This window comes from Callithrix jacchus, chromosome 6 (assembly GCF_049354715.1).
Source record: "Callithrix jacchus isolate 240 chromosome 6, calJac240_pri, whole genome shotgun sequence".
NCBI classification, from domain to species: Eukaryota; Metazoa; Chordata; class Mammalia; order Primates; family Cebidae; genus Callithrix; species Callithrix jacchus.
This window is the reverse complement of record NC_133507.1, coordinates 65134292-65155861: the sequence shown is the minus strand read 5'-3', so window position 1 is coordinate 65155861 and position 21570 is coordinate 65134292. Positions and strand designations below refer to the sequence as shown.

The 21570-nt window shown below is 35.5% G+C and overlaps 1 protein-coding gene across 2 annotated transcripts in view; it reads right to left on the bottom strand.

Annotated features, from left to right (window-relative positions):
• Positions 1-1505: 1505 nt before the first annotated feature.
• GRB14 (growth factor receptor bound protein 14) overlaps positions 1506-21570 on the bottom strand; it is a 143265-nt gene continuing 123200 nt past the window's right edge. For both annotated transcript variants that reach the window (XM_035304662.3, XM_002749385.7), the window contains 8 exons: positions 17670-17780; positions 17383-17478; positions 10930-11010; positions 6034-6150; positions 5871-5943; positions 5689-5776; positions 3123-3216; positions 1506-1866 (listed from right to left, as the gene is read on the bottom strand). In XM_035304662.3, the coding sequence (XP_035160553.1) occupies positions 1720-1866; positions 3123-3216; positions 5689-5776; positions 5871-5943; positions 6034-6150; positions 10930-11010; positions 17383-17478; positions 17670-17780 (807 nt within the window). In that variant the 3' untranslated portion in view covers positions 1506-1719. The remainder of the gene's footprint in view (positions 1867-3122; positions 3217-5688; positions 5777-5870; positions 5944-6033; positions 6151-10929; positions 11011-17382; positions 17479-17669; positions 17781-21570) is intronic.

Sequence of the window (21570 nt, the reverse complement as noted above, 5' to 3'; positions counted from 1 at the left end):
TGCAAGATAACAGAAAACAGCTATATCAAAATGGAAAGTAACCCAAAGGTAATTCACATTTTACTAGGGAATGCACTTTAATACTGTAGTAACTGTGAATGTGTCTGACATTCTTAGATTTCAGTCATATTAGATTAACACACACACACATACACACACAGATACAGACACACAAGACCTATTTTCAGAAGGAGTCAAAAAAATAATGATTTCCCTTTGTCACCTTTCCTCGATAATGTTTCTTGACTCATACTTTAAGATTAAATTAAGTAATTACATACAAAATCTGAGCCACTCAATAATACATTTAGATTAGAAAGTTAGAGACTCAAATAACAAAGGCAAGCACAAATTGGCCAATTTACAAGAGTTTGGTATTCAAAATAGTACATTTTCTGATACTGTCTGTTTAAACTGGGAACAACCTGAGAAACTGTATTCCAATTCAAAACACAGTCTTTTTAAAAATCAAAATTAAATCAGAAATACTCAGAGCTGTTCTGAGAGGTTGAAAGGGCCAAGTGTGTTTATCCATGCTGTTCCACTTAGCAGTCCTGTGTGCCTTCCAAGCTTTTACAGAAACTAGACCAGTATTTTATAATATCAGATTAACCTTCTAAGTTTCAGTGTTTTAGCAATTAGGCTTGCATTAGCTAAAAGTAAGTTAAATTTTTAAAAATTGAATAATTCTTTTTCAGTGATTATTTTATTAGCATTTCATGAATGCTTTCATATGCTTCATCACCAAAAAATACAGCTTTATTTAAAACTAAAGTACGCATTTATAAATATTACTTTAAAAATCTTTCTTACAATGTTGTGATAAAGGTCAGTTAGAGGAGGTGGCCGGTATTTTGTATAATTTTAATGTGTGTTACTGTGTGTTTAATGAGTGTTCTGAAAGAGAATGAGGCAAGTGTGAAATGTTAAAGTAACAATTGTCATAGATTATATACCATGAAAAGGTGTGTGCAAATTACACACATCTTTTCTACATTTCAATTACTTTCTTAAAAATAGGTAGTACTAGCCAATCATTAAATTAATGGAAGGAAATACAATGAACAATATGCCGCTAATGGATACAATACCAGTATAAATTTTATAATTAACAATTTAATAATATTTTTTAATTTTCTGGAAAAAATCAGCATATTTCAAAATGGTTTAAAGCTACTACCTCAAAATATGACTTCATTTTAAGATGATCATAAACCCAGAAAATATATAATTCAAAATAATTTTTAATTTCATTAACAGGTTATGGGTAGTTTCTTTTAGTAGATAAGCTATTATCATATTTCTTAACATTAAAAAATAGTATAACTGAAATTTAGAGCACAAATAATTCTTCTTTCTGACCTTCAATTTATTTCATATATTGTGTTTGAGAATTCTAATGTTACTGTATAGTAAATACCAGCAGACAGATGTTTTAAATATGCATATTTTAAGAAAATATTATAGTAATTAAACAAATCACGAAAGAACACACCAAGTCATTATTTTCCATAAGGTTTAATTTTAACTAATGAATTTTAAATGCTGAATGTAAAGTCAATCCAAGTCTTTGCTTATTTGCAATGCACAAACTATTTTTTGTAACTTGTGGGTAGAATACATTCTTTTCACATGGTAACATATTTACCCTTATTTATGGTCTTTTATTATTTTTGAGTCTTTTTCCTTCAATACCTTAATAAGTCACTTCTGGTTTGGCTAAAGAGCAATCCTAGCACAATAATGTTTCAACTTGCAAGGAAGAACGCCCTTATTGAGTTGATAGAACTCCACCAGCTGGATTAGATCTGTAAATCTTGTGTGGCCATCATCCAGTGTGTGGAACATTTCACCGTCATCTTCTACCTGCAGAAGGAAAAGCAACAAATTAGTAAAGAGGGTAAATTACCTAGAAGGGCAATCATATTCCATCGCAAATGATCTCCATATGCCAAAATTGCCAAGTTTATAAAACCGAAAGACAATGAAAAGAATGTTACAGCGTATCTACTTGCTTTTTGTAACATCACTTATATTTAAAATAAATATTATTTGATCTCTAGATAAGTTTTGCTACTCTACTTCATCTAGTTCTAATTCTCCCAACATTCTGTTAGTTAAGACAGTATTGCTATTTCGAATCAATGTAAAAAATCTACAATGCTCAGAGTAAAAGTAAGTGGAAGATTTTCATGCTCCCACTTAGAGAAATTAATTTTCTTTTCTAAATGTTGTCTATTTGCCACAAAAGTGAAATATACATAACTTTATCAGTAGATTTATTCTGAAGCAATCACATATTATGCTAATTGAATGTTGTTTTGTCAGTTGTCTATTTTTTTAATCAGTGAAGTCTTCTGGCACGAAACAATTCATAATTTCTGGGGACATTGATCACAAAATCAAAGAAGTAGGCGGATACTTTAAACAGCCTTTGGGTAATTCCAAAAAGAGGCAATTCAAAAGGACGCACTAGTAATTTAGCAATATTATAGAATACCTTTCCAAAAACACTGAATCTTCATTCCACACCATTCAGTTCCAAAATACTATACATATCACATACATACACACATGCACACCCACACAGACACACAGCAGCAGAGGCAACAGGAATCCCAAAGCAAGTTGTGCCACAGAGAAGCCAAGTCACAGAACTTTAAAAAATGTGTTCAGAATGCTTTCAATCTTCACCATTTCCATAGTATCTCTGTTTCTAGCCATAGTCATTAAAAACAAAACAAAACAAAACAAAACAAAAGAAAAAAAAACTTCTTTGGGAGAAGAGAGGAGAAAGGGCTTTAAAATAATGTTTCCTAAAGAGCTGTTAGTCGAATTCAGGAGACAGAAGCTTTAGTGGCCTTTTATCGATAGGTGGCATGGGGTCTATACAATTTTGCTAAATCATATTTCAAGGAAAAAGGAAAATTTAATTTTTTACAATTCCTGTATTTCTTATATTAATTCAGGCTATAAAATCATTTCTGCCAAAGTTAACTCTAGTCAAAGCACAAGCTCCCAAATTGTATTTAATAAAAGGAGCAAAAGAAAACCAAAGTTTCCAAAAGCTTATGCATTAAGATCATTTCTAATATATGAATGTGAAATCATGAATTACTTACTGGTATAATTTGAAAGTGCTTTATTTTTTGTCCATGACTCATTGACAGTACAAAAGTTTTCGGGTTACTCTGACTATCCCGTACCAAGAAAACTCTAAAGAGAAAGAAGGAATTTCAATATGTTTTTATATTTACTCTTGGATTTTATAGAATTATAGCATTAACAAACTCAAGAATTGTATGCATAAATATAGCCAGGGACTCCTTTACTATGTATTCAATGGTGGGATTATCCAACTTGTCAATCAATATGGTAGAACATAATCTGTACTATAAAGCTGTCATCAGTGATAATGTAATTTTAATAGGCTAAATTTACAACCCATTTGACAGATTGTTTGATCACAGTAAACAATGCACTGTTGTGTCTGCTTCAACAATTAGTGCTATATTCACTTTGCACTGGGAAATCGGGTATTCACATGTAACTATTTTGTCCAATGATTAAGGCATTCGCATATTATTATTTTACCATCTGGGTCATGTTAGGCCCTGAAAGAAGATAAGAATTTAGAATAATTTGTTTTCTCTTTGAGATAGGGTTTCAGTCTGTTGCCCAGGAGGGAGTGCAGTGGTGCCATCTCAGCTCACTGCAACCTCACCTCTTGGGTTCAAGCAATTCTCCCACCTCAGCCTACCAGGTAGTTGTGACTACAGCACATGCCACCATATCCAGCTAATTTTTGTATTTTTAGTAGAGATGGATTTCACCATGTTGGCCAGGCTGGTTTCAAACTCCAGACCTCAAGTGATCTGCCTGCCTCGGCCTCCCAGAGTGCTGGTATTATAGGCATGAGCTACTACACCCAGCCTGAAATTTGATTTTATCATAACCTCCTCTTCTATACTGGATACCCTTTCTTTTGATTCTCATTTCAACTGTTACATAAACAATAGCAAGAAATAAAAGAATGTATTCTTTTAAAAAATCTTGAAATCATGTATTAAATGTGTAAGCAAAATGCTTTAAGTAAAAGAAACATCCAAACACCACATACTTTAATCTTGAAGAATGCAGCAGAAAAGCCTCTATAATGTCAGGCTAGAAAAACAAGACATGGCCTCTAACAGCCCAAGAGAAACATGCTGCCAGAAGTGGATTCTCACTTACTGGTAGTGCAGTGCAAAACCAGTTTTGTATTAATTGTTGGCAAACACACTGTGTAAATGATCCCCACTGGTGAATCCAATATGAATCTCACTGTGCCTGGGCAAAGAGGCAGCCAAATTTAAAACATCACAGATGTCTGACGAGGTTATCCATTTCATTTTCCCTGTGTGAGATTCCGACATTACATCACTGGGAAATGGGACAAAAGGGCGTTTCACCAGTAAATCAAGCTGCAATTTTCTCCCCATTCCTAAGTAGATCACCACTACCACCTAGTGGATCTCCTGGCACCATCACATCTTTCCAAAAGAATTCCAAAAATACTAAAAATAAGATATTCATTTTTTATACAATCATTTCATTCACTTTATAAAAACTCAGTCAGAAATAAAGAAAACTACAATTCTTTAAAACATTTTATTGATTCTTTGTGATTCATTTATTTTCTTGCTTTCCTCAAATTGTAATTCTACTGACTATTCAAATTTATATCCAAAAAGACTGTACTTCATGAAAAGAAGCATATTAAAATATCTTGTTTACAATCTGGGGAAATGCTGACTTGCTATTAATAATCTTCCATGTGAAGATGCATTTTAATCCAAATGTCAGTATTAAATCACCTGAAATCTTGTCATCAGCTTAGGCCAACTTTTGAAGATAAAAGATCCCATCACCACTTGTTTAAATTGATAGTGATTTCACTTCTCATCTAAACCACAATACAACCTCCTTCATTTCAACTGCACTTGAGAAGGGAATTTAGCCAGTATTATAGAATGTATCTGAAACGCTGAGTAATTTGAGAAAAATAAAATTCTTCATGCTATAAATCTTTCATATTTTATATTTCTCTTTTGTTACCAGGGTACCCCACTAAAAGGCAACATGAGAAACAGTTGAAAAGTCCTCTTTTCATAGGTTTATGTTACTTTAAAATGTTAAAATTTAGAGAGAAGACAATAGGGATGCAAATAGAAAAAAATAAGTGTCCAAAACACATAAGAAACAGCTTTTTACTTAATACACATTGCATCATACCTTAAAAAATACAACATGTGGCATAATGTCATAATATAAACCATACTTTAAATTAATAATTATATGTTCAAATAAAAATGTTGACACTTAAAAACAAGTTCATTTTTCCCCCATCAATTGATATCTGAGATGCTATAATCAACAATCATGAGTAATATTAATGATCACTGGTTAAGAATAAGATCTTCCGTTCCGTTATTTGTTCATTTATATACAAATAGCAGGCACATACCATGTACCAGGTATTATATAGATACCATTAGAATACAGTGACAACCTCATATATAGGACAAAGTCACTTCTGTTTTATGATAAGCCCAAATCAAGAACCCTTTGTGAGTATGGAGTAAATAATTACTACTTATAGGAGACATCCAAATCACAAGTACTCAAAATTAAAAATACCAAACTTACCCATCCACAAGTCCTTGCTGAATAATCAATCGCTGAGCCTCATCTCTAGAAATTTTGTGGTGAAACCATGGCTGGGACCGGTGAATAGCTAAAGAAATAAGATGGAGATGATCACAATTTCATTGCATGTCCTTTCCATGTCTATCTATCTACTCGGTGGCAATGACTATGAATAGACATACCCATGTTTGTGGCAGAGCTCTGTGAAGAGGCAGTGGGGCTACCGTGAGAGCCCAGGCGTAAACATCCTTTTTTCTGAGCAAGGAAGGAGAAAACAAATCTCGAGTTTTTAGGTGAAACAAACTGAAGTCATAAATATTTTGAAGAATGTGAAGCTACTTATACCCTCCAAGCAAGTCCTTCTTCAACTGCAACTGAAAGGGCTTCAGTGGGATTTTCTATAACTCTGCTTTTCTGGCCTGAGAAGTCCATTGCTACCAGGGAATTCTCTGATATACTTCTCTGGAAAACAAACAAAGAAACAAAACAACCACACACACACACACACACACACACACACACACACATATACATATTTGAGCCATGAAAATACTCTTTGAAAGTTGTCTTTTAGTGTTTTTCCAGCAGTACCTTTCCATTCCAGAAGGTGGTACCCACAGTGGCTAGCAGAAAATTTAAAGTGAAAATACATATTCAAGATACAACGGTGCTATAAAATATTTTTGCTAAATAAGATAAATAGTAATTTGCTAAGGTAACTGAAGAGTTGAATAAAGAGATTAAAAGTTTTTAAAGTATGTATTGCTTCTAAAACAAACGTATCTTTTCATATTCTCTAGTATAATGGGAAAACTTCCATTTAGAAAGGAATAGCCTTTCCTATGGTTAAAAAGATACGTTCTTTCTGAATTCATCTCTCCATTAAGCTTTGAGATCCATCAGTCATCATTTAAGTGTCAAATCCATCTACTTATGAAGCAACTATTTTTTAAGATTCAAGATACAGAAACGCTATAACTAAGATTGACATACATCTCTTTACAAATACTACTCATTTTTAACGAGTTTTATAATGGAGCTTCTAGAATATGTATTTTAAAAGTTTATCACATCGACCTTCATCTCACATAGAAAATAAAATTTAGTGAAAGAATAATGCAGAGAACCCCATAATCTTAAATTTTCCGTGATTTAATATATGAACACATTTTCCTCTTGTGAGAATACACATGGCCACATAAAGGCTGCAAAAATAAGGCTGAACAAGAACTGACAGAAGGCAACTTTAAACAGACTTAATTTAAACAAGTAATAAAGTCATTGTTTTTGCTAATTACTACTTGTTATTTATATTCTTTAAGTTGAACGTAAAATATTCAAAACTTGGATATTATTTTTCTTTTCTCTTTGCTTGGGGCTCTACTTTACAACCATCTCTTAACAAGGATGCCATCCCACAACAAGTTATGGTTCCTAAGAAAGACCATTGCCAAAATCTCTAGTCAAGAATCCCACTCAGTTCATACAGCATGAAGAAGGAATTAAAATTCTCCAAAATAAAAATTATTAAATACACCCATGGAAAATAAGTTATTTTCTACTAATTAATAGAAGAGCAAAACTCAAAGTGGAGTTATAATAGTAAACTACTAGTCAGACTGCATCTGGGGCCCCCTGGCTTAAAGCATTCTATCTCTCTCTATGTGGACTCAGCTATACCTGGCTTGGTTGCACAGACTATAGTCAAATGTGGGCTTCTAACAAAACCTTATCCACAAAAAAAAGTTAGGGCTCCTTTATCATTGCATCACATATCCCACCTTATTAGCATTTGCAATTTTTCTCTTCAAACTATGCCGTGGTGGCCTATAATCTTATTACGGTTCATCTATATGTCTAGAGATCTGGCATGCAATATTGCATTTGTTAGAGGAGCCTTTATAACTGACACCTGCTCTGTCCACACAGATGCTGTCTCTGTAATCTGTATTTTCTGTCACACCTTTGTTTTCCCTTCTCACCCCGTGATCTTCTGTGCAGGGCTGTAGACCAGTCGGATATACTTGTGCTTTGCTGACATTAATGGAAAGCATCCACCTGCCCAAACCACAGAGTAAGTAGCCTCAATCATAATAGCTTTATTCTTGCATTATCTCTCCCTTTACATGCCAAGGTAAGTTCTGTAATCTCAACTCCCTGGCAACATAAAAATGCTATTACTTAAGAAAAAAAAAAAACCATAATCAGTTGTCCTATTTTTCTCCCTCTAGTATAACAGGCCAGGAAGTAAAACAAGATCCTGTGTTCCCTATTTACTTGAAATGCCTAGAAGACGACACTACAAATAAGGAATGTTTTCATTTGCCATATTCACTAGGTTACAGGAAAACACAGGACTATAGCAAATGTTTTCCACTGAATGGCAGGGGGGTAGATGAAAAATTAATAGGTTACCACTGGTGGACAAAGAAATGGAGGTAAAGCAGAGTCTGACAAACTCAAAAGGTCATTTTCAGCTCAATTTCTTTCACATAGAAAAGCAATGTTGATAACATTCAGAATTGGTTATATTTCTCCATCACTTGTCCCCTTTTCTAGCTCTTTCTTCGTAGGAGATGAACAGAGAAAACCCAAAAAATGGGGCCATTATTTTAATGGCATTACTTTCTTTTTTATGAAAAAAAAAATAGGCCTGGATATATCCTGGATTATCCAGCTCACACTTTGAGATCACATCTACTCATTCTTAGTGAGGTTGCGCATAAAATGGTTTTCAGGCTGTTTGGCTAGGTGACAGCCAGTATCATCCCATTTGAAGGATTCAGATAAACTTACAGTGTCACCATAAGCAAGAGAGCACAGAATTTCTTCAGAATTTCTTGTTTGCTTTATACAGAGCTATAGAATATCAGAAATGTAATGGTTTCTAGGGATTATAAAACCATCACCCTCATTTTACACTGCAGGATACCGGCGACTTGACCAAAGTCATACAGGCACTGTGTGGTAAAAGCAGAAACAGATGTGTCTGGTGTCGGGTTCTTTTGTGTTCCATAGCATGGGAGATACAGCGAGAACACTGCAGTTTACGATGTCTATTCTCTGGTCAAAAGTGAAGAATAAAAAGAGCTTGAGTAGACTCCCCTTCCCCAACCCTCTGTCTCCTCACTCCAGCCAGGGCAATATTAATAAATACTCCTTTAAATGATCCTTTGTTGGCCCTAAAAAGGACCAAATGTATTTGGCTTCCTGAAATGTCTGTTGCTGATTGATTCTCAATTAAAAGGCTAATGGGGTGGCTGTCACATGCTATATAGCTAAGATGTTCATTGTGGTTTGAGAATTTTTTTTTCTCATTTCCCTTCTCAAAATGTATATCTGAAAAAGTTAGGAAAAGAAAAAAAAGTATTTTCCTTTAAAAATGTAACTAAAGTTTTATACTAAAATGTATACTAAAAACTTATGTGTTAATCGCTGAAAATAGTCCCTGGATGAAAAGCAACAAAGGCTGGCAAGGGGTACTGGCATCTTTTAGGTCCCTGATTCTTCCCAAATGATCTGGAAAAGTGAGATTTTGTACAGACACCAAAGACAACACTACTTCCCAAAACTTCTAAGTTTCCTTCATGGAAATTCAGAATATTGGAGATGTAATTCTCACATGCTACTCTGTCTGATTATGAGAACTGCCAAGCAAGATAGGTCCTTACCACATAGGCACCTGCATCCTACACCCCCTATTCCCAACCAAACTCACTCAGGGAGTATCTCTTCCTTTACATGGCTCTGAACAAGGAAAGCCACACTAACTAAAGTGTCATCCACATTTTGATCAATGGCAGCATCACTTTCAATGGAAAAAGGCAAAAGTAATACCATACACTTATGCTGACAGTGATGAGACTAGGAAGAACTTTGTTTATAACCATTTTTCCTATGGCTAAGAGGACACTAACCAATAATTGCCTCCAAACACTTGGCTGGTATTAACATATTCATCCTAATAACTTTGGATGCTAAAAGAAATTTGGAGGAATATAGGAAAGGATTAATATAATAAAAGTAATTATTCTTTTTATAGATATATGGATTGAAAGATAAGGGTAAGCTGACAAACTGTAAAAATATTCACCTTAACATGATTGCTTTTATAAAACTTCACTGTGCTCCTTAGTTTCTTATTTTGGGGCTTAAGAATAATATGATACAAAGATGAAAAGCTATTCTTCCATTACTTAAAGTGATGTAACTACAAAATAGGGGTTATTTTTCTACATAGTCTATCAGACTTCATAATCAACATTATTTCATGCTTCATTCCTAGGACTGAGCACTTTATCTACTACATTACATGAGAGGTAAATGCACCTTCCCTGGTCACATCCATGAAGAGCATATTTTTAACCTAAGTGAAAATGTAGATTTTTTTAAAAAAATGCACATTAACTGATTTGTAACACGTGTGCATATATCTGAATTCCTAATATACTCAATCTTAAGAAGTGCAGCAAAAATAGCAGAACATAAATCTTAAGTTCACAAATACATTTCTTATGTTAATGCACACGAAATTAAAATTATATCCTAAAGAAGGAAAAAGATGTGTCTGTGTATGTCTGCAAATAAATATCCAAGTTACATTTAGTATAAGTCTGAAAAGCAGTGCCAGATTTAATGTAACACACGACCTATATTTTGGCTTGCAGTTTTTGGGTTTCCTGGAAAGCAGTCTGCTTTTAAAGGACCTAAAATGTAAAAAAATTACTGTTAGAAAGCCAGAATGCAAAAGAGCTCACATGTGTATACTGTAGTTTTTAAAATACCAAATCATTGCCGTCTTTACACTAGACTGTGACAATCCTAGAATCAGTATTAAAATAAAAAAATGAAACGACAATGAAAAGCAATAATTAACAAAACATAATCTACAATGCCAAGGAATATGTCCTATAAATTATATTTTTAAGATCTAGTCTTCAAATGTTGTAATGACACAGAAAGACAAATAATTCTTTCAAATATTTAAAACTTTAACAAATACTGTTATGTATTTTATTAAATACGTAATACTGAGATGATTTTATCACATAGGTTGCAAGCAAATAAAATCCAAGAATAAAAAATTCAATGTAACATTATACTAGAATGGTGCCAAAGAGTTACTTTACTTAACCAACAGAAAATAATATAAATTATTATAAGATACTATTAAGTAATGTTATTTAAATTAATGTAATGTTAATGCACAGTAAAATAGAGGCTCAAAAATTTGGTCCTTACCATAGGTGATACACTCTGTGAACTGCAGCCACTTCTACCTTGATACGGATGCATATAATTCTGGTACAGCTGCATGCCATACTGTGGAATAAATAAATAAAACACATTCCCACCACTTTTACTACTTTTATATTTTATGAAAATCAACACTTTCATCAATTATACAATATAAACGTAAAAAGAATTAAAGCAAACAAAAATGTGAAAGATAAACTTTTAGTGCCTGCAATAATACATTTAAAAAGACAACTAAAGTCTTTTACTTAGACCTACAACTTAAGGTCTAGCTCACCAGTACAGAGGTCTGGAGCTGACATTTCTACTTAGTATTCTTAGCACCAAATTGTACCACAACTCTCTGGAGTGGTCCACTGCCTCATGATAAAAAAGCTCACTTGGAAAGGGTGATGTGCTGCTTTCTGGTACCAAGATTCCAAAAACGTCACACACATCCTAAGCAACGCTGTGCAAAATTTATTATAACTCTCCGATGAATGACTAATGATTTACTTTCCCTCTTTGGTAAATCCATAAGGATGGCCCTATGTTGAAAATTATTTACAATATAGCATCCTCATATAAAAACTCTTATGCCATTGGTTAATTTTTTACTTCAAATTCAGGGAAACCAAAATAGTGGATAATCAAGCTGATTTCAAATAAAAGATTTCAAGGTACAATTTAAGTGGCAGAAGATAAGAATTTCACGGTCTTCACTTTAAGGAGGCAGCATCATATGGATTGGGCCGGCAGGACAGAATTGGAAAACAGGTCTGGATTATAACTGGATTATTAGTATAAAAAACAGTAAGAATGCCGACTGCCAAGACAAAACTTGTCCTAGAGGTTTCTATATCTGAATTTGGAAGCTAATCCCTTTAGGTTTAAGCCACTTGGTTTAAGCCACTTGTTTTTTTTTTTTTTTAAAAAAAGAAAACAATGGAATAAGCAAACCCCTTTTCCCCTATATTCTGCAATTCCGTCCATTTCATAGAGATATAATGAACTTAAATGTCAGGTTCTATATAAAAGAGATTAAATAGATACCATGGAATCAAATCTTACCTGAAGGATAAATTCCATTTAAACATTCCAACAGAGCTGTTTTTCTACTAAAGACTATTTCCTTAAAAGCAATTCTAGCAAAATGGATATATTTGGTAATTAGGCAAAAAAAAAAAAAATCAGAGGGGGTCTAGAGGAGTCACTGTTTTCAAGATTTTGCTTTTAACATGAATAGAAACCCACACTCATTTAAAATTCTCTGTGTTGACTTCTTTATCCAATTATTTCCCAACTTCTAAATATTATTTCTTAATTTAAGGTTTGACTGACATTAATGGGACCTAATGAAATTTATTTCAAATCAATTCTAAGCCTACAATAGCTTTAAAAAGAAGGCAGAGGAGCTTAATTCCTAGTCAAATTCATTTTGGAGATATATAATAACCTCAAACCAACACTTTTACAAGAAACACGCTGCTTGGCCACCTTTTATTTATCTACATTGAAAAGCCTACTAATAAATCTGTTATCTTCAAAGATGTATTGTCCCTGGTACCTGCAGTGTGAGGTAGTTGCCTCTGTGCTGCTGGAGGTCTTTAGTAGGCATTTAACTCTGGACAAGGGGTGGGGCGGGGGTCACCTTAACATTTCCCCATCCTATGGAGGGGCAGATAAGGGACCAAAATATGTTAGAGAGGACCTAGCAGAGATCTAATTGAAGGGAAGGAAAAGAGACAGCATGCAACTAGGACATTACACATAAGAAAATCTCCCATTTTCTAATCTCAGACACTTCACAATTCTATATGTAATTAGAATTTCTCCAAAGAGAAAAAGAGAATCTCCATCTCATCCATATGAAGAGTTTACAGATATATAAAAGGACATAAAAATGAAACAAGGGGCCAAATTATTGGTGGAAGGCTGTATCTAACATGTGGCATGTGATGAAAAAAGAGGGCACTCCGAGTTTGTCAAGAAAATATCTCCCTGTTCGTCCCCACTAAGTACAATGATAAACTCTGGAAATAACAAAATAGACAACAAAAGAAAAAAAAGTAGGTGTTTGAGACACTTCTACCATCAGGTGAGCCCAGCTACACCAGCCAGGTGATCCAACAGGAGAAGCCCTGCTGACAAGAAACTGCCAGTGAAGCCAACTCAGTCCACCATTAGAATGCCATACATGCGTCTGTGTTGTGAGACCTGGAGCAAGTCCTGGCTTCCTATGATCTCGATATTTTATAATGTAAATAGATTATATCATATCTCCTTCCTGTTTGGGTTCTCATGGGCTCCAGATAAAGGGCCTCACAGATGCCTCCTACCCTCTTCAGCCTCATCTGGAAATAGCTTTGCCATTTGAAATGAACAAGAAACATGGATATGGTAGGTAGAATAATGGTCCCCCAAAGATATCCACATCCTAATCTTCAGAGACTGTGTTAAGCTATGTGGCAAAAGGGTATGATGGTTGTCAATCAGCTGACTGTGAGGTGGGGTGATGATCCTGGATTACCCATGTGGGCCCCGGGTAATCACAAGTGGGAGAAGAGATGGAAGAGGCAGAACCAAGGAGATGGCAGTGTGAGAAATACTTGGTGTGACTGTGTTGGCTTTGAAGATGTTGAAAGGGCCCCCAGGTAAGAAGTCTGGATGGATTTTAAAGGCTGCCAAAAAAACAAGGTAACTGGATTCTCCTCTAGAGCCGTCAGTAAGAAATGCAGCTCTGCTAACACCTTGATTTAGTCTAGTAGGATTCATTTCAGGTTTCTGAACTAAAGAGCAATAAATTTAAATGTTGTTTGAAGTCACAACCCTGGTGATAATTTGTTACAGCAGACATAGGAAACCAACACAATTAAGCATCTTTGAACTGGAAATGTGTGCCTTGAAAAATGCCTTAAGAACAGTAAGATGAGAAAACAATAGTGAGAAGGGGACTTTCTGTCAAAAACTAAGCATCATGGAAATAAAAGGATTAAAGAAAGTTGTTAGCATATTTCACTCATTTTTAGATGTGCATTTCAAAATTTAATATCTATAAACTCAATTGCCTCCTATTCTCTGTAACCTATTGTATACACTATGGACCTAGTGATTTGTCATTGCCTGCAACCTTTGGTGGGATTAAGAAATCACCAGCGGCCGGGCGTGGTGGCTCAAGCCTGTAATCCCAGCACTTTGGGAGGCCGAGGTGGGTGGATCACAAGGTCAAGAGATCGAAATCATCCTGGTCAACAAGGTGAAACCCCATCTCTACTAAAAATACAAAAAGTAGCTGGGCATGATGTTGCGCGCCTGTAGTCCCAGCTACTCGGGAAGCTGAGGCAGGAGAATTTCCTGAACCCAGAAGGTGGAGGCTTCAGTGAGCCAAGATCGTGCCAGTGCCAGTCTGGGTAACAACAGTGAAACTCCTACTCAGAAAAAAAAAAGAAAAGAAATCACCAGCATCAAACCTTCCAGAAGCAGTATCAGTGGCTAGAATCCCAGCTCCATGCCACATCCTGTGGAAAATACAAGTATCTGTGACTCTGAGATGAAAATGATTCAGAAAAACCAAAGTTAGAATATGAAGAAGTTTTAAAGATACTTCAATTAATGTATTCTACTTATATATTTTATTTTATATTTATGTGTATATATACTTAATGCATATATGTGTATGTGTAAAATATATTTATGGCTGCGCGTATATATGTGTGTGTGCAAACAAAAGTGATTAAATTATAAAAATATAGATTTAAATAAACCTAATTATTTGAATAAATAAAACAATAACTATGTAATATGAAAACATCATGTCATCATTTTATTGGCATCATTTTTTTTTCTTTCTAGCTCTAATACAAATAAGAATGTATCCTGGTAAAAACCAATGGCTTCTTAGATTAAGTGAAATGCTAATTAAAGGAAGTGGGCTTACCACCTGCTTCTGGGTTGAGTGTCAAACTTTAAGCCCAAGGTAGAAGGGATGAAGATGAGTTAACAAGGTTGAAGAATATCCCCTTTACAGCCTAACCTGATCCAGTCTTGGAAAACAGAAAAAAACCAAAAACCACAAGATATTTTCCCTACCATAACTTTTGATGGAGTAGAGCCTTCCAAAGAGTACCAGCCTTTTTATCTGTAAAATTGGAGGGCTAGACAAAGTTAGTAGTTCTTATTCAGACAGACACATGGGACTCTAAATCAGAATCCCTAAGGATGGGGTGAGAACCACATGTAAATAGGGAAAGCTTCTCAGGTGATTTTAACAGCAGAATATTTGAGAAACAAACAAACCTCTCATAAAGAAGTAAACATGCTGGCTATCTGCCAAAACAGCAAAAGAATGTAAATTTCACAGTTAAACAAAAACCGTCATTTAAATCATTTTTTAAAAACTTCTCCAATATCACTTTATAACTGCTAGAATGACCATTATTAACAAGAACAAGAACAAAAAAAAGTAAATAACAAGTATTGACAAGTATATGAAGAAATTGGAACTCTTATGCATTACTGGTAGAAGTGGAAAATGGCTCAGCCACTGTGGAAAACATTTTGGCATTATCTCAAAAAATTAAATATAGAATTACCATATAACAAGCAATTTCATTACTACATGTATTCCCCCAAAATTGAAAACCTGTACTCGAACTAATACTTATACACATATTCATATCAGCACTATTCATAATAGTCAAAGGTAGAAACAACCTAAATGTCCATCAACAAAAAAATGGAAAAATTGTTTATCTAACGTATAGATAGATATAGAGAAATATACAATGGAATAGTACACAGCCATAAAAAGGAATAAAGAGCTAATATACGCTTCAATGTTGGTGAACCACAAAACATTATGCTAAGCAAAAGTCAGAAGCAAAAGATCACATACTATATGATTCTATTTATATGAAATATCTACAATAGGTAAATCCACACAGACAGAGGCAAATTGTTGATTGCTAGGGCCTGGGAGTAACTGCTTAATGGGTGTGGAGTTTGCTTTTGAGGTGAATAAAATGCTTTGGAACTGAATGCACTAAATGCCACTGAATCACTTAAATTAACAATAGTTTGATTAATTATATATTTTGTGAATTTTGCCTCAGTTAAGAAATTACAAGAATACAAAATAAAACTTTCTTCTAAACCTGCTATGACAATAATTCTGATTATGACTATTCTGTCCTTCTTTACTCTGATCTCTCTTAAGTAGGATGCTAGGAAAATGATAACAGAGAGCAGAAGAGTTAAAAATGGCAAAGGCAGAACAAAAAAAGCACACCTAGAAAATACAAGAACTTCAAATCTATTGAAAAATTTACTGCATCCCCTTCTTCAGGGTAAATGAGACGAGGGAACCTAAAGACTTCACAATGCTCCAACTGTTCTGATTTTCATTTCTAACTATATTGAAAAGCTAGTTTTAGCCACACATTGTTAATAATCTAAATCTTCCTGTGGTGAGAAAAGGAATATATATATAACACACATATAATATGGATAGTCAATATATTGGCAAATTACATTAATGCCTAGGCATAAATGGTAAAAAGTATCTTAGAATATGTTAATGCTTTTATTATAAATCAAAATTTTAATAACAATAAAATATGTATTTTTTTGGCTTCAGCAGCAGTGATACTAACTAATGTGGATAGGTACATTTGGATTGTATCTTTTCAACAACAACAAACATTTTTTAATTTCTTCCCTAATTGTGTATACCAAACCAGTATCTTTAAAAAGAAATCATTGATAATTGTTATAAATATGAATTTTAAGTTTTGCTCAATTTACTGGCAAATAGTTTTCCAAACTAAATGTGTGTTCTATACATTCTGGAAGAAATCAGTTCTGCTTTTATTTCCTATGTGCATCTACTTTTACAATATTGTTACTTATTACAAAATTGTTCAGCAGCAACAAATTATGCTCACGGAAGTTGTAACTTCTACTTAGCACAAGAGTAGTTGTTTAAAAAATATATTCAAGTAAAATTGTGTAATAATTTGAGTCATGCTTATTAAACTAGAAAGCAATTTATATAACACAAATAGAACACAAAACAGTTACATTAAATATCTCAAGGATGGGCACATCTTAAACTATACTTTACCTTGGATCACAGGCAATGTTTTAAGAATGCAGACTAAGTCATGTATAGGAGACATTTCATTCAGTTATACTGGCTAATACCTTCACAAAAATAAAAATCAGAACATCTCTAGAAATGGAACACCTACTCCACACACAAAAGAGAAATGTATTAGGTTATTCCACTCTACTCTGAAAATGTTTATCATTTAGAATGCTAAAAGCACACACATTGGTGGTTATTTTACTTTTTTCTCATGTAGCCACTCAGTAAGACTTCATGTTCTGAAAAACTGATATTTTCTAACTTTTATGGTACTCACAGCATTTAATAGAAATTCATGCCTCCAGCGAGATTACCTTAAGCAATCTAATCGCGGTCACCCAGCACGTCCTACTCTGCTCTTCTTCTGCACAGAGCATTTTCAGGTCTCGGGGCCCTCCCGCTTTGTTAGGCTAGAAGGCCACAGCACATTGTTTATCGTTAATGCATATCTTGAAGGTAACACCTGTTGAAATAAAAGCCACTAAAATTCTCTTATATATAAGAGAAAGCTGTCTCTTTTTAAAAGAAATTAAAAGAAACTCAAGCTTACCTACAAGGCTGAGGCTTGCTTTATTCATCTATCAAAATATTAAGCCTGTACCTTAAAGCAGAATCCATAGTTAGTCGGTGCTCCATGTTTTTTTTTGCCTGCCGGTGACACATAAATATCACTATTGCCAAATTCAGTGAAAAACTGCAAATGCCGCGGTTCCTTAAAAAAAGTATTGAAATTGATACATATTTTTGCATTATATTTTTTGTGTGTTTTTATTATATAATATATACCTTGGGCAAAAACTTATGCCTAACAGAATTTCAGTATGATGCCACAAAAATAAAAGAAGAAAAACAAATATAAGTTACTATATCTTTAACCAGGAGCTGCATACAATTTTATTTAATTTGGAAAGTGACAATTTTGTTTATAATTTAACTTCCAATAATGAAAATAAATTTCTGTTTTAAACTTCCATTTCTCTTTAACCACCCTTTCAAGGAATCTGAGAGAGAAAAAAATGTTAGAAAAGATTGGCTTTGGGACATGTATTGCTTATCTAGGTTTCAAATAATGGTAGCTCAACAAAAGGGAGAAGGTTGGTTTGAGCTTCTGCAGCAGTTAGAGAAGAAAAAAAAGAACAAGACAATGATTCCTGCTTCATTCACACACAATATCCCTCACATTTGTGTACAGCACAACACACCACAGGAAGCAGCAACTGCAGGAATCTCTAACTTTATGAAAAGAAAGAAAGAAAGCAAGCCTGTACAGATAGAGGAGTTCAGGGAAATTAGCTGGCAGCAGAATGTTTCTGATTTTCAAGGCAAAGTGGAATCACGAACAGCTAGCTATTTCTTCTCTGGGAGATCCATGAGATTTAAAACTGGTCATGGGAAATCAGTAGGTCGTATTATTTTGTGATAGGTTAATAACTTGGAGAAGTGCTTAATTCTGAGGTTGAATGTATAATCAAAACTGACCAAAACGCATTTGTTCTCTAAAACCTTGCTGCTAGTAGTGTGGTCTCAGACCAGCAGCATCAGTATCACCTGGGAGCTTGTTAGAAATGCAAACTTTCAGGGCTCATCCCAGACCTACTAAATCAATATCTACATTTAACAAGATCCCAGGTGATTCATAAGCACTAAAATTTGAGGAGCAGTGCTAAAAAAAAACAATAAAAAATATTTAAAAACACCCCACAGAAGAATATTGAGCCAAACAGGCAATCCTATTCAAATCCGAAAACCAAAAGCCTTTTATTGTCACTTACTGGTGTTACTCCACTGCTGATAACTGGTAGAGCAAGAGTCTCTCTGTGTATCACTGTTCTTAAGCATTTTAATCTAATGAATGACTGTAGTTTCAAGAATAAGACAGAAAATTGTTTTAAAAAGACCCAGCATAGGACTCTTGGAACAAGGTAGGAGGAAGGAGAAAGGTACACATATTGCCATGCCTTTTAAAATCTTATTCCTTGATAGAAACTAATTTGAGAGTAAAAATGTCTGATTTCTATGAAGATAAAATAAAACCATCCCTGTCCACTGATGCTGTAGAACTCAGTATAGTTCAGTTATTCAAATGAGAGTATAGGGTAGCTTGAGGAACACTGGAAGAAGAAGCATGATGAGTTTTTTCTCTTGATTGGTTTTTGTTCCGCTACTGCAGACCTGCTAAGGCTTATGGCACTATAAGGCTATGAAACTGTATTGGCATGGTTAGCAAAATGTAAGTATGCGTACATTTGTACAGCTCCCTGTGCGTATGGGCATGGGGAGGTGGAGAGAAAGGTACTTAGAGATTTCTCCGTAAATATATTCATGACCACATGTCTTTAAGGTTTGCAGAAGTGGTTAACTAACTTTAGAACTAAAACCAATCAAGACCTCCTCATAGAAAAGGATAGGAAATGGTTTCTTTAATAGATAGAATTGCCATATAAGACATTAGGAGGGCCAAACCAAGACACCTGTACAGAGGCTCTACCTATCATCCCCCCAGCAGGAACACTGAATATAATATCTACACCAAAAAAAGCACCTTCCTAAGGTTTTAGAGGTTTCAGAGGGGAGCCCACTACCATGAAGAGTGAGTCTCAGACCTGGTGCATTCACCACAAGATAACTTAAGTCCTTTGACCTTAAATGAACATCAGCGGTCCCTGGCAGTTCTCCCTGGGAGCCTTCATGTCACTGAAATCAGCAGACATAGGTAGGAAAGACAGTCTTAAACGGTCAGCACCTCCCCTCCCCTGTTCCTCAGCAGGAGAGAGAATCTGTGCACTTGGGAGGGGGCGAGCACAGTAACTGTGAGATTTTGCATTGAACTCAGAGCTGCCCTCACAGTAAAAAGCAAAACTGGACTGAACTCGGCTGACGCCTATCCACAGAGGAAGGATTTAGACCAGCCCTAACCAGAGGAGAACTGCCCATCCCAGCAGCTGGAATTCGAGTCTAGTAAGCCTCCCAACTGCAGGCTAAACTGCTCTGGGGCCCTAAATAGGCATGAAAGGCAATCTAGGCTGCAAGGATTGCAACTCCTAGCCAAGTCCTAGTGATGAGCTAGGCTTGGAAGCAACACACTTGGAGGGCACATTAGCTAGTGAGACAACAACTGGTATGGCTAAGGGAGTGCTTGCACCACCCTTCCCACAATCCCAAGCAGCACAGCTCATGGCTCCAAAAAGACATCACTTCCTTCCACTTGATGAGAGGAGAGGGGAAAGGGTAAAGAAGATTCTGTCTTACATCTTGGATACCAGCTTAACCACAGTAGGACAGGGCACCTGTCAGAGTTGTGAGGCCCCCTGTTGAGGGACATTAAATTTACCCTGCTCCAATGATTCCCTTGTAGAAGATACTTTTAGTTTGTAATTAGTGGTAGGCAGGTAACAGCTGCCTACTTGGTATATTCTTGAGTTATGTGTATATGTAGAACACCTGTTTATTAATGAGAGCCACCTGTCAAAGAGTAAATAAATACATGGATGAAAATCTACTCAGGGCCTTCAGTCCTGGAGAGCTGTAACCCCTACAGGCTCTCAGATTGTTGGTCCCCAGATAGATCCACTCTGTTGCACTATCTGGGTGTCTGCCTCTCAATACCTTCAGCCCACCTGAGTGGGAGTCTCCCAACTGAGCTGGTTCTCAGTAGCCCCCATTCAGAAAGTGGCCCCCAGATAACATTGTTAGACACACCCTGAGCAAGGGAACCCACTGCCTTAAAGGGAAAAACCTAGTCCTGGCAGAATTCATCACCTGCTGACTAAGAGACATTGGGCCCTGAATAACCAGCAGTGATACACAGGTAGTATGCCATGGGACTTGGATGAGACCCTAAGATATGCTGGCTTCAGGTGAAACCCAGAACATTTCCAGTTGTAGTGACTATGGTGAAAGATTCCTTCTGCTTAAGAAAAACACAGGAGACTTTGCCTTATATGTTCGATTCCAGCTCGGCCACAGAAGGATAGAGCACTGCAATGGTTCTAAGGGGTTTCCAGTTCTGGGTCTTGGCTCTTGGATGACATTTCTAGACCTGCTCTGGGTCAGAGGTGAGCCAATTACCATGAATAGTGAGTCCCAGACCTGATGTATTCACCACAAGATGACTGAAAAGCCCTTGGGCCTTAGATGAACATCAGCAGTCCCTGGCAGTACTCCCTGGAGACTTGTAGTAATAGTGGCCATGGGGTGAGGCTCCTCTGCCAGTGGAAAGTCAGGGGAAGAGTAGGAAGGACTGCATCTTATGGTTTGAGTGCCAGCTAAGCCACAGTAGAATGGAACAATAGATAGATTTCCAAGTGTTTTTGTTTTGTTTTGTGTTTTTTGTTTTTTTAGATGGAGATTCACTCTTGTTGCCCAGACTGGAGTGCAATGATCTCGGCTCACTGCAACCTCTGCCTCCCAGGTTAAAGTGATTCTCTTGCCTCAGTCTCCTAAGTGACTGGGATTATAGGCTTGCACCACCACACCTGGCTAATCTTTGTATTTTTAGTGGA